The sequence below is a fragment of the Asparagus officinalis genome, chromosome 4 (genome assembly GCF_001876935.1).
Source record: "Asparagus officinalis chromosome 4, Aspof.V1, whole genome shotgun sequence".
In the NCBI taxonomy this organism is placed as follows: Eukaryota; Viridiplantae; Streptophyta; class Magnoliopsida; order Asparagales; family Asparagaceae; genus Asparagus; species Asparagus officinalis.
Window position 1 is genome coordinate 120,748,955 of NC_033797.1, and position 14,156 is coordinate 120,763,110.

The window sequence follows — 14,156 nt, forward strand, 5'->3', positions numbered from 1 at the left end:
CGTCAAATGTAATGGTGTTAACTTTTGGGGGTTTTCTCCGAAAGTTATTGTGGGTTTAGTGTGATTTAGGCAATCATGGAATATTTGAATAATAGAATATGTGAATTTACAAACACTCTAAATTGGCAGAATTTCTAACAAGAAAAGGAAACTAGAATAAAACACAGAATTTCTTGTGAACTGCTAAGTCGATGTGCGCAAGGCATCTTTCATGCACATTAACCTGATCACAACTTGATGGGTGATGAGAAGTTCCATATGCTGATTATAATGCAATGTGGAGAGAATTTAAGTTTAAATTATCAAACATGAGGTGATTATCTAAATGCAGATTTGTTAAAATGAAGTCATTCGTGGCAGCAACAGGACCTGTCTGAAGATGAACCTGGAGAGTAGCAAATATGTATAGACAGAACTTCTTCCCTGTGGAGGAGAGTCCGCCTTAATCATGCAGGAACAAATAGTCACCTCTTCTTACAACTGGGGAAAAAATGGTGTAAAGTCTATTCACGTATTTTTCGTAGAGATAAGACTGCTGTTGTTTCAGATACGGAGTGCTTACAGGCAGCATGCGGTGATGAAGTATTGAGGGAAGAATGAGTTGACCAAATGATGCCTGAAGAAATTCAGATCCCTATATAAGCGCAGGGTACCTGATACCGCCAATTATGATCTGCGTAACTTAAAAGGCATAAAACCCAAAAATCAAAACTATTGCTCTCAATGCAATGGATCAGTGATACCTATGATAGTTTCTTTGACAGAAATGTAAGATAAGTTTACAACCATCTTGATGGCCATGTTGAACGAAAAGCCATAATTCTAAAGAAATAAAAAGATAGAAACCCAATGTGAACTCTACGGACTATGGACCTAATGCAGACAAAGCTCAGCATAAATATTAAGACAGCTGTATTTTAAAATGTTGAGCAGAACCTCTTATTAACAAAATTTGTCGCAAACGAGAATGTCAAAGTGAATGTAATCGCATGATATGCAGCTCAAGGTGAACATTTCAATTTCCAAGTCCAGTATCATTTTCTAACAATATTAGGAAAGCCAAGAGATGGTGAATAAGTAGGAATTATTCCTCTTACCAATTGGGTGCCCTCATATATGGTATCTCCTGTTCTACAAGGTAAAGTCCATCGGAGTCCTTACTTGCCAACATGATCTTAACCATGGGGATAACTGACAGAGACAATCTTCTCACTAAGTCTGCCACAACAGGCAGAAGCTTAATTAACATAGGAGCTGCAGAAAATAACCAATTGCAGGTGAACTAACAGGTACAACCTGAGATGACATTTGGCTTACCATTCTCTCAAAACTACCTTCAAAAAGACGCGATAATTTTCCCAAACAACCTGAGCATTAATAACCATTATTTGCCTGGATGGAATCCTCCTCCACATTTAGTTCCAGTTTTCTCTTTATTAAGGTACTTCTGAAAGCAAATTGGCATAATTTCGCCTTCAGACCTTCCATCAACATTCGATCAGGTGAGAGATCATATATTGTCACCAAGAGATATATAACGTGCAAATTTTCTCTCAGATCACTCTTAACACTGTATATTTGGTATTTTGCAGAAATGGTCTATTCAGCAAAAGAACTATCTTTCTACATGCTCTATGTTGATAATATAAGCTGACTTTCTCCATGACAGGCAGCAAAAGACCTTGTGAAGTGTGTAAGTCAACAATACAGTTAGCAATTTCTGCTCTTAGGAACATAAGGTAGATTTCCAAAGGAGCAGGAATACTTCCACTTTGGGACCAATAATTTCTGCTCTTAATCGCATAAGGTAAGACTTCCTTTATATGGTTGTGGTAAAAATGTCGGAGCATTCTGTACTTAGTTTCATTGTAACCACATTCAATAAACCATAGAAAACTAAACACTATTATCCTTTTATTAATCTTCTCTATCATCCATACTCAAATTCTGAATGTTGTTCGGGAACATATCCCTCTTCCTTCATCTCCCAAACCAATAAACGCAATAAAGAGTAAGTAGCTTCTCCTCCATGATGCAATATGCTATCAGATTCAAAAACAAAGATACAATCTCGTACACCGATCCAACTACATCCACTGACCTTCTTTACTCCTCTCTCAGCCATTGCCTTCTGAACTCTAGCCACGCTCTCCCACTTTCCTCTCATACCATACATCTGACCCAGGACGGTATAAGGGAGTGGGAAATAAGGTTTCAGTTCCATTACCTTCTCTGCAACAATTTCTGCAAATTTCATATCTCCATGTATCCTGCAAGCTTCTAGAAGCAAATTCCAAATGAATAAAGTAGGTTTGTGTGGCATAGTCTCTATAATCTCCATTGCTTCTCTCAGACTCCCTGCTCTAGTCATCATGTCAATTATACATGCATAATGCTCAAGGCTACAAGCAATTCCATACTTCTCTTTCATTGATAAAAATAAATTCTTTCCTTCAGTTATCATGCCTCCATAGCCACAAGCAGTTAAAACACCAATCAAAGTTATTCGATCAGGTTGGAGACCTTTTACGAGCATTTGCTCAAATATTCTTAGAGCCAGCATCGCTTGACCATTCCGAGCTAAGCCCAGTATCATGGTGTTACAAGAGATCAAGTCTTTTGTGGCCATTGAAAAGAAGATTCTCATTGCAGATTCTATCGCACCCAACTTTGTGTACATGTCAACAAGAGCACTTGCAACTATCCTGTCTGTCTCATGATTCAACTTAACAACCCAACAGTGAATTTGTGTGCCCTGCTCAGTTAAACCGAAACATGAACTGGAGCTCAGAATGCTGGCAAATGTGAACTCTGTCGGCATAATTCCTACCCTAATTACCACCACAAATAGCTTCAGAGCTTCACTGACAAGCCAATTTTGAGCATAAGCTGATGCCATGGAGTTGCAGAGGGCCGAATCCCACATCTCCATCTCTTGAAAGAGCCGAATGGAATCGTCCAGTCTGCCACAATTGGAATACATGTCAATAATAGCACTAGAAACAATAGAATTCGAAATGCAACCGATCTTGAAGCAATGAGCCAATAATTGCTCACCCTTAGGCAAATCACCATTGTCAGCACAAACACTAATCGCCGTTGAGATTGTAAAAGCATCCAACGATAACCCGTAAGCCCTCATTTCCCTCAAACACCCCAGAGCTCGATCACATTGGCCATGGTCACCAAAAACGGACATCATAGTATTCCAAGAAACTAGATCTCGGTTCCCCATAACCCTAAACACAGTACAAGCATACTCGACGAGTCCAACATCTCCATACATGCTAATAAAAGAATTAGCAATCACTGTATCCAAAAAATGAAACCCGTTCCTAAAAGCATTAGCATGTACTTGTTTCGCTAGCCACACATTAGTCACACAACACGCAGCAATCGAAAACGTGAACCCAGTGGGTCTAGTTCCGCTCTCTTGCATCCGATAAAGGGCCCCAAATGCCTCATCAACAATACCCATAGAAGCATAGCCTGAAATCATTGTGTTCCAAGTGACAGAATCTCTCTCGGGCATTCCAGCAAACAGGTGGCGGGCATTAACAATTCGGCCTGATTTAAGAAACCCAGAAAGGAGAATATTATAGGTGAAGGTGTTCTTGGTGGGTATTTCTTCAAAGAGTCGGAGAGTGGAGCTGGTAAGGCTAAGGTGAGAGTAGAGGTTCAAAAGGCGGTTAGCGATGAAAGTGTTGCGGTTTAGGCCGAGTTTAAGGGAGAGGGCATGGATCGCTTCGGCGAGAAAGGGAGAGTAGTTGAAGGAGAGGCAGTGATCAATGAGAGAAGTGAGAGGGGTTAGAGTGTGCTTGCTTTGGTTAATGGTGTGATGCGATTTGATCATTTGGGTTGAAGCAAGAGCATTGTTTGAGTTTGAGAACCCATTTGATTTGAACTGTATAATTCGTTCGAGGGATTCTTTTCCGGGTTTGTTCTTGCCTAAAATCTTGATATTATTTGGTAAGAAGAGAAAAGGGGACTTAATTTTTATGAATGTATTTTGCGTCGGCATTGAGGAGGCTCACTCCTTTCAGCTAGGGGTGTGCAACGGTCGGTTCGGTTCGGTTTTTACCAAAATTTAAACAACCGAACCGAACCGCTTATAATTCAAAACCGAACTGAACTGTTGCAAGTCGGTTCGGTGCGGTTCGGTTCGGTTTGTTCGGTTCTAATTTCATCAAATTTCTTATCAAATAACAAACTGTGTTAAAGAAAAAAATAATATCAACAAAGTAGGAGATTATGAAGCATTAAATACTGATATAATGATATTATTTTCAACCCATAGTGATTCAGAAAATGAGTTTAGGGTTTGAGTCTTTAACTCTTTGGGGAAGGATCGGGTGGGGTTTGAGATTAGAATGGTTAGTATTACACTATATTCGGTCAGTTCGGGTCGGATCGGGTTGAAAAATTTTCAAACCGACCCGAACCGCCCTACTCATAAAACCGATTTTTTGGATCGGGTCGGGTCGGTTCGGTCAGTTTTTTCGGTTTGGACCGAACCATGCTCAGCCCTACTTTCAACATTTGAAACCAAAGATGGAGGGGTAACAGCGGGTCGGGTGATATAACACTCAAATCCGAAACCCTGTATAAATTCTGGTCGTGGTTCCTTTTGCAAATTAATCGTATTTGTAAATGGGCCCTTCAAACTAGGGTATTTGATAAATTACCCTCAAAATGTCTTGCATTGGTTTTTCACCTCTCAGTTTTTTAACGTCACTGATATCTCTTTAAAAGTTAATTAATTCTATACATTCATAACAGATGGAAAGAGAAAGGCCCCCCACCATCTCCTGCCCTCTATATTTCTCTCTCCTCTCCTTATCTTTCTCTCTCTAATTATGTAATTATAAATTAGGGATTTTTTCTCCTAGAAACCACATTGAAAATAGGATCATTTTATATGAACCATCTTTCATTTTTTTTAATTTATATGTAAACCACATTTAAAGTGGTTTTTATTCCAATCAACCGTCTTCTAGTCGAAATTTTTACTAAAAATCTAAAATACCCTAAAAGATTTACATTCGAAACACATGACTCAGTTTGTTAACATTTAGGTCTTGTTAGGATGCAAGCCACGTACTTTAAACATATATTTTTATTAAGATTATTTTTGGTTTTTAGTGAAGATTTAGCTAGGAGGCGGTTGATTAGAACAAAAACCCACTTTAAACATGATTTGCATATAAATTGAAAATAAAATGTGTTTCCTATAAAATAGACCTATTCTGAAGTTGGTTTCCAAGAAAAAAAAAATCCTATAAATTAACTTAATTAGAAATATTTGAAATAGCGGAGTAGAAAGAAAAACAATGCAAGAGATTTGTGGGGTACATTAGCAAATATTTGCCTATGAGAGGACAAGAAGCAACATCATACTTCTTAAGGATGTTTAACTCAACCTAGATGGAAATTTTTTCCGTCTAGGTTGTTCCATCTAGATTGGTGTTTTTTCTACTAGTGATAGAGGAGTAGAAAGAAAAACAATGCAAGAGATTTGTGGGGTACATTAGCAAATATTTGGCTATGAGGGCAAATTTGCAAAAAAGATTGACAAGAAGCAACATCATACTTCTTAAGGATGTTTAACTCAACCTAGATGGAAATTTTTTCCGTCTAGGTTGTTCCATCTAGATTGGTGTTTTTTCTACTAGTGATAGAGGAGTAGAAAGAAAAACAATGCAAGAGATTTGTGGGGTACATTAGCAAATATTTGGCTATGAGGGCAAATTTGCAAAAAAGATTGACATCGTTTCGAGTAGCCTATTGGGCTAGCTCACGATAAGAATCTGAGTTCACCATCTCATTTTGTCACATTCCTATATATATATATATATATATAGCGGCGGCGATTTTGGGCGATCCGACGATTTTGGCGTTCTCCGTTATGGCTTCGGCCATGCCAGAGCCGGAGAAGGTTCTTTCTTCAGGTCAAGAGGATCTTAGACCTCCCTTCAATCCAAATGGAACATTAGCCGCTTATGAGGAGGGTAATCAAGATTGGATCAATGTTATTTCTCGTAAAAGAAGACATCGAAATAATTTTCCAGAATCTAGTGATTCTAGATATAATGGAAATCTCCGTAAGAACGATCAATATGAACCGAAAAAGGATGTTGGTAGGCTTCAACAATCAATATCAAAAGGATTAGTTCATCAATCTTCGCATCAACAGACAGGAAACTGGAAATTCAAAGTTGTTGGTTCCACATCATGGAAGGATGTTTGTACAATGGGTCGAGAGGTAAATCAAAATTGTTCCTTAAAATATTTCCCTCCCTCCATTGACAGAAATGGTCTTCTATATGCTTCTATTCCGAGATTTGAGATTCTTCTCAATGTTGACAAATGGAATAACACATTGATTGGTTATGTTCTTGCAGATAAACCTTTCTATTCCCATCTAAAAGGTTGTGTTGGTCGCCTATGGAAACTAACATGCTCTCTTGATATATATTCTAGAGAGAATGGCTTCTTCTTCTTTAAATTTGGATGCAAGGAAGAGTTAAACAGGGTTTTGAATGGTGGGCCTTGGTTGTTTGATGGCAGGTTGATTATTTTAAAACAATGGTCGGAGAACATTGGATTAGAGCGAGAGCTCCTTACCTCAGTTCCAGTTTGGATTAGACTCCCATCGCTACATCTCAAACTATGGTCTAATAATATTATTGGGCGAATTGCTAGCCTTGTGGGTAATCCTCTTTATATAGATCAAGCAACAACATCAGGTGAAAGATTAGCCTACGCTAGATGTTTTGTGGAAATCTCATCAAAAGCTAAGCTTCCAAATTCTGTAAGGATGGATTTAGGTAATGGTGAATGGTTAGAAACTACCATGGAGTATGAATGAGTTCCACCTAAATGTAGCAAATGTCAAAATTTTGGACATGTTGAGTATCAGTGTCCGGTTGTTCTAGTTGAGAAATGGGTCCCTAATACAACTTCAAATGAAGCTGATAACAACAAAGATACTGGGTTTTTTGATGCATTAGCCAACATCTCCGAACTAGAGCTTGTTGCTACCAATTCAGATAAATCTGATTTTTCTGGGGATAAATTAACTACAGATAATGTTGATCTAATTAATGAGGTTGCTATTATAAATGAGGGGCAAATAAATGATGGTGCTGCTATTAATGATGAAGCTACTATTAATGATGTTTTTTTCAGATTCTGAGGATTTCTTGGATCATGATTTGGTAAATCAAAGTATTGTAGTACAAGCTAAAAACATATGTTTAAATGCTAAGGAGCAACCTACGCAAGATAATTCCACAAATAAAACAGATACCACAGATAGGATGTCTCAGGCTATGAAGGATGATGCTGCAAACTCAGGCTTTATTGATAAAGGAGGTATTGTAGCTCACATCTCAGGCACCTCTGACCCTTCAGTTTCTATTGTTCCTCTTACTGAGAGTAATCAATCAGACCAGGCCAAACATAAATACAGCATTTATTGATACTTTACAATCTGGTGGGGGAAAAGTAAATGAGATAGGTATAGACTTCCCTATTGCTATTGATAATCCAGTCTGGTTAAATGAAAAAGATCAACTGCTTATGAAGAAGAAAATCCTGGTCAAAACGAATAAAGAATCTTCTTTAGGCCCAAAGAGGGTTACAAGGGCTTCCTCAGCTAATATCTCATGACCATGTTATTTTGGAACATTAGAGGCATGAACAAATTGGGTAGGAGAAGGGATATTAAAAGACATATTCAATCTTTGAAGCCCAGTGTTGTTGGATTGTTAGAGACCAAAGTTAAGTCACCTAAAGCTCACAGACTTACCACATGCATATCTACTCATTGGTCATATTGTAACAATTATATTGCTTCTAGTAGAGGAAGAATATGGGTGGCATGGGATGCAGATATCCGGAATGGTGCAGTGATTTCTGTCACTTTGCAACAAATCACAATTAGACTTCAAAACAAGGGAGGTTTCACTTTAATTTTGAGTGTCATCTATGGTGAAAATTCAGAATCAACTAGATCATCATTATGGGCTGATATTAGAGATATCTATAGTCAATATCACACAATGCCATGGTTGCTAGTGGGAGATTTTAATGTTTGTAGATTCACCTCTGAAAAAATTGGTGGTACTCAACTGATTGTCAAGAAGCTTCAAGAGTTTAATGATTGTATACAACTTTGCGGTCTTTCTGATATCAAAAGTATCGGTTCAATCTGGACATGGCATAATAATTAACAGGGTAGATGCAGAATCTATGGAAAACTAGATAGGGGTCTGGGAAATGCAAAATTGATTGATCAATTTCCTCAAGCTTTTATAGAGTATAAAAGTACCTCATCAAGTGACCATACCCCAGCTCTTCTCCATCTTATGCCCAGTATAAATTCAGAGCCTAAGCCTTTCAAGTTTTTTAACTATTGGATGCAGTGTCAAGGTTATGCGGAAGTTGTCAGAAATGTTTGGGGCAAACATTTTACAGGTTCCCCTATGTTCATATTGGTTTCTAAGCTAAAAGAGCTAAAGTTAGCTCTGAAACTCTGGTCTAAACATTCAGCTATATCCCCTAAGGCAAATATTATGAGGTTATCAAAGCAGCTGGAAATAATTCAACAAGAGTTAAATCAGGACATGGAAAATGAGGGTTTACAGGATACAGAATCTGCTCTATGTATTGAACTTGATGGTTGGCTAGGTAGAGAAGAGGAGGAGATGAGGCAAAAGAGTAGACAGCTATGGCTATAGCAAGGGGAAAGAAACAATCTTTTCTTTTATAATGCTATCAAGCATAGGAATTCTGCAAATAATACCAGACAACTGATTGGCCAAGATGGTTCACATACCTCTTCTACTGACCATATTAAACTCATTGCACCTAATTTCTATGAAGGACTGTTCAATCAAACATCCTATTGGAATGTTTTTCCTAAATTGACAGTGAAGAGGATTCTCACAGATGCAGCTAAACAATGGTTAATTAAGGAAGTTAACTACAAGGAGATTAAGGATGCTCTTTTCCAAATGAATCCAGATAAGGCACCAGGACCAGACGGTTTCAATGCATATTTTTATCAACAAAATTGGGACATGATCAGAGATGATGTTGTCTTGGCAGTGAAATCTTTCTTCTCATCAGGTAAAATTCTTAAACAGATAAATCATACATTCCTCACACTTGTGCTAAAATCAAAAGAAGCCACTTCCATTCATGAGTATAGACCAATTTCTTGTTGCAATGTCTTTTACAAAATTATTACTAAGATTTTGAGCAATAGGCTAAAGTTGGTGGTGGATGAGTTGATTTCTAAGAATCAACATGCTTTTCTCAAAGGGAGACAGATAGGTGAGTGTTCATTACTGGCTCATGAGTTGCTTAGAGATTTCAATAAGAATCATGGGAAGAGAGCCTGTTTGAAAATTGACTTGCACAAGGCTTTTGATAGCATCAACAGGGAGTTTGTATACTATATCATGCACTGCATGGGTTTTCCAGTTAAATGGATCAAATGGATTAGGGAATGCCTTTCAACACCATCTTTTTCAGTCCTGTTAAATGGCTCCTCCTCAGGTTTTTTTCAAAGTAATCGGGGTATAAGACAGGGGGGTCCTCTATCTCCATATATCTTTGTGTTAGTTATGGAATATTGGTCTATTGGCATGGAACTAGCTACTACTTCAGGGAATATACAAATTTTTAAAAAGCACCAGGATCTACAAGTCTCTCATATCTTATTTGCTGATGATATGTTGGTCTTTTGTAGAGAAAATAAAAAGTCTTTTGAAGGTATCAACACTTTGTTGTACTCTATGGAATTGAATACTAGACTGAGTATAAATAGAAGCAAGAGAAAGATATTTTTCAGTAAAGGGTGCAAAAATAAAGGTGTTTTAAGCTCTATTGTGGGAATTTCAAGAGGAAATCTACCTATGAAATACTTGGGATTACCTTTATCAGTTAATTATCCAAAAGCGAAGGATTTTCTTCCTCTAATTGACAAAGTTAGGAATAAGATTGAGGGTTGGATGACACACTCCTTATCTTTTGCAGGAAGACTGGAACTCATTAAATCAGTCCTATTTAGTACCTCTGCCTATTGGTATTTTGTCTATAACTTTCCTCGATCTATTGTGAAAAGTTTGGAAGCTATTTTTGCAAATTTCCTTTTGATAGGGAAGCTTCATGCTATCAACTGGAAGGAGGTTTGTCGGCCAAAAAAGGAAGGGGGATTTGGTCTGAGGAAATTGGATGACCTTTGTCAAGCAGCAGCTTTAAAGCTGATATGGAGACTCCTAACTTCTAATACGCTTTGGACAAATTGGATGAATGTCAGATATGTTAAGGGAGGTAACTTTTGGGAATCTACATCTAATATATTGGACTCTGGAACTTGGAAGCATTTATCTAATACCAAAGAGAAAGCTCTGAGCTGCATTAGAAAAGCTATCGGAAATGGTGAGACAACTTCCCTTTGGTATGATCCATGGATACAGGAAGGAAGAATTATTGATCTACTACATCATCTCTCCCCGCAACACACAGGCACTAGTACTTGGACAGTGTCACGCATCATACAAAACTTTCAATGGAATGTTATGCTGCCATGCCTAACTTCTCTACTGCCTTCTATTGCTAATATTTCAATTACGGGGTGTTTTCTTTTTCTTCGGCTTGGAATCACGTACGAAGCTCCTATTCTATATTTGAACTTTACAATGTGGTATGGTTTCCTTCTTCAAATCCTAGGATGTCTTGTTGCTTGCTCAAAGGTTTATATGACAGGTTGGCAACTAGAGATAGAATGCTTAAATTTGGGATATCTTCATCTGAAGTTTGTGTACTCTGTAATGTAGCGAAGGAGTCTAGGGATCATCTATTTTTCCAATGCCATTTCTCAGCTTTTATCTAGAAACTTTGCAAACTAAAACTGCAGTTGAATGCTACTGATAATAAGGACCTGAGAATAGAAGCTCTGGACATCCAACGCAAGTTCAAGTTGAAAGATAAATCTTACATATTGGCTAGATTAGCCATGAATGCAACCGTATGGCATGTATGGCAGGAAAAGAATAGAAGGATATTTCATGATCAAAAGATGCACAAGATAATGGTGTTTAGGAGAATTTATGAAGACATCAATATTTTGCTTAAAACGTGCAACTGGAAGGTTAGAAATTCTGATATTCTAACAAATTGGGGTTATGACAAACTGTGAAGATAGTGTTTTCTTTTGAGAGCTTGGTTTATTGTTTCTGTAATTGATGGTACTATGTTATTTTTTTGGGCTTTGGGTCAATCTGGATTCTTTCTAGGTTTCCTATAGTAAAGGGTGACGGCCAGGGTCCTCTCCCCTCTCTATAGTTTCTTAGATTAGATTACCAGAGTAGCCTAGCCAAAGTTGTAATTAATGTACTAGTGAATATCAACGGATAAAAAAGTTGGTGGATGACTCATTCCTATCCACTTAAGTTGACATAAGCTTTTACCTATATATATATAATACTCTCTTTATATAATCTTTAAAAGTACGAGTTCGGGAAAACATTTCCATTGTCAATATTACCCTTAATTTTATTTAATATTATATTGTTATCCTAATTTATTCTAATTATCCTATCTTCTTTGAATTGATAGTAAAAAAATTTATCATATTCATAATGAGACTTAACATATAGATGTAAGCAATGGATCAAACATATAGATATAAGGTAAAAATTCAACATTTGAACAATGAAATTACATTTAGTGATTGATTGGGTGATAGTACATTGGTTGCATCTATAACGTGATCGATCGATCAAATATTGTCACAAGAATATACCTAAAAGTAATGTTTGATGATGTGGATGTAAAACCAAGCTCAAGGCATTAGAAGCTTGACTAAGCCTTTGAAATATGTAATGTATATATTCACGCATGAAAAATTCAAAATCCCATATAAATTCCAATACACTTATTAAACTTTGTCCTTCCCTTTAAATATCACCTGCTATCTTTAGCATTCTCTGCATTAAACCGCCCCATTTTTTGTTGAAGATCCACAAGAGAATCACTTGCTACATTTGTCTTTAGAATCTTTTTTAAGTCAACAAACTTTAATGGTACTTTTTTGAAACTTTTACATTTTCAAAGTCTCATTTGTATCTTTGATTTTTTTTGGATTCTTTTTTTTTTGCAGGACCTTTATTTTGATTTGTGAGCTTATCATCTTGATTGAATTGATAATCAGAGTTGCATACTTTCTTTTTGAGTGCTATTGCCTTTGAAAATGTCTTAAGCTTGTTCACACAACCGCTACATGCACCCAAATTAAGTAGACATTATTAGAATATAATGCTTTCCAAAAAATAAATATTTAGGTTCAATATCTTTCATTTCTTTTTAATTAAGTAGAAATCCTGGTTTGATTTATATATCAGTTAAAATATTTTAATCAAGTGGGATGTGCGTATTCAAGTCTGTTTTTGTATTGCAATTAGAAAAAGTGGGATGGGCGAGCCCTGTTTTTGTATCGCAATTTGAAAAAGTGGGATTGGCGAGCCCAAGTTTGTTGTTTGTATCCCAACTAAAACAATGGAATCACATTTTTCCTACGGGGCAACAAACTTCTGACTTGATCTTATCCATTAAAACTTTCCATTCAATAATAAACTTATCCTTCCATGAAAATACCAATGAACATGTTCATCGATAATTATAACAAACTTCGACTTGATCAATAATTATAACAAACATGTTCATCAATAATTATAACACACTTCGACTTGATCTTTTAGCATACTTTACAAGCCAATCTGGGACTTCTTGGTTTGCTTCCTGCATGAGCTCAGCTAGAGACTTGGCCACTGATTGGTTTCCATCGTTGAAGAATGTTGTAGCTATGCCGGATTTGCCAACTCTGCATGTTCTGCCAATTCGATGCACGTAGTCATCTGTCTTTAGGGAGATCAAAGTTGATCATGTGAGCCACGTGAGGGATATCGAGACCACAAGCAGCCACATATGTAGCTACCATGATTGGAGCCCAACCTCGCTTGAAGGAATTTAAAGCTTTCTCACGCTCCTGCAAAGAGCACATCGATACATTCAGCATAAATTTAAGTCGTAACATACTATTATGAATAGCTATCTGGATCAAAAAATCAAGCATTCCGTGCATATTTTTGCATGAACTAAAATTAACAACATGTAGTTCTCCTTGCAAACAAGTATTTTCAAGAATGGAAAAAAAAACATACAAACACTCATCTGTTCACCCCAATTCCAGTTCAAATCACCCAGATACGCTGCACCAAATTGCTTCACCTTTAATATTCATTATATTTTGAGATAACGATAGGGGAAGAAGAAAGCCACCCAAACTCAAGAACTGGTGAAAATAATGGGGAAATAAATGATGTTATTTAGCTAAATTTATGGACATATTGGCAGCCGGATCCACTTTCCCATTGGAAAATTATAATATTAAAAGCATCCATAAAATGAGGAACATCAAATTGATATTAACCCCAAATAAGCATATCATTATAAGTCTTTGAATAGTTAGAAATTTTTAACACCAGAATCTCAAACAATTGTAAATAATTTAAAGAAGTTTAGCAAAAAAAAAATTATTGTCATAAGTAGACACTGAATCAGAGAGTTAAGTCATCCAAGGTCATGCGCATTGATTTTATAACATACAGGCTGGGAGTAAACCAAACATAACAAGTAGAAATGCTGAAGAATGTCCCAAGCATGGGCCAAACTGTTTGCACAACTCTCATACACATCCGCTTTAAGATGAATATAGCCTTCTTGTTTATGATTATTTTGTTTCAGCGAGTCTTCTGTCCTACACAAAATTGGCATCTGAAATGATTATAAAATCTTACCCGTGATTTCAAATTCTACCCAATCAATAACCAGTTGATATTCAAACTATCTAACATGACTTGTGTAAGGACTCGGGTTCAGGTCTTCACTACATATGTTAGCTCAATTTCTGACATAGCTGCCAACTACTACTGGCCTACTGTTATGTGAGTGTAAAATACGTTTTTAAAAGGAAAAACATTATCGAAAAATAGGAAGTTGAGCTAAACAAGTCGGATCCATATCTATATGGGTCAGATGCAGATCTTACTGAATAGATTATGGTGGCTTTAGAGCAAAACACAAGA

At 36.8% G+C, this 14,156-nt stretch overlaps 2 protein-coding genes across 6 annotated transcripts in view; both read right to left on the minus strand.

Moving 5' to 3' along the window:
* Window positions 1-3,999, minus strand: part of LOC109838034 (pentatricopeptide repeat-containing protein At1g43980, mitochondrial) — a 50,844-nt gene extending 46,845 nt beyond the window's left edge. Inside the window, exons 1-2 of one of the 5 annotated variants that reach the window (XM_020406458.1) lie at window positions 1,318-3,999; window positions 1,098-1,218 (exon numbers count right to left, since the gene is read on the minus strand). In XM_020406458.1, coding sequence (XP_020262047.1) covers window positions 1,931-3,853 — 1,923 coding nt within the window. In that variant the 5' untranslated portion in view covers window positions 3,854-3,999 and the 3' untranslated portion in view covers window positions 1,098-1,218; window positions 1,318-1,930. Of the gene's footprint in view, window positions 1-232; window positions 682-1,097 lie in introns of those variants that run through there. The other 4 variants (XM_020406459.1, XM_020406461.1, XM_020406460.1 and 1 more) reach the window with 4 other exon arrangements.
* Window positions 12,634-14,156, minus strand: part of LOC109838038 (signal peptide peptidase 1-like) — a 3,237-nt gene continuing 1,714 nt past the window's right edge. Inside the window, exons 6-7 of the mRNA XM_020406474.1 lie at window positions 13,233-13,280; window positions 12,634-13,057 (exon numbers count right to left, since the gene is read on the minus strand). Coding sequence (XP_020262063.1) covers window positions 13,056-13,057; window positions 13,233-13,280 — 50 coding nt within the window. The 3' untranslated portion in view covers window positions 12,634-13,055. The remainder of the gene's footprint in view (window positions 13,058-13,232; window positions 13,281-14,156) is intronic.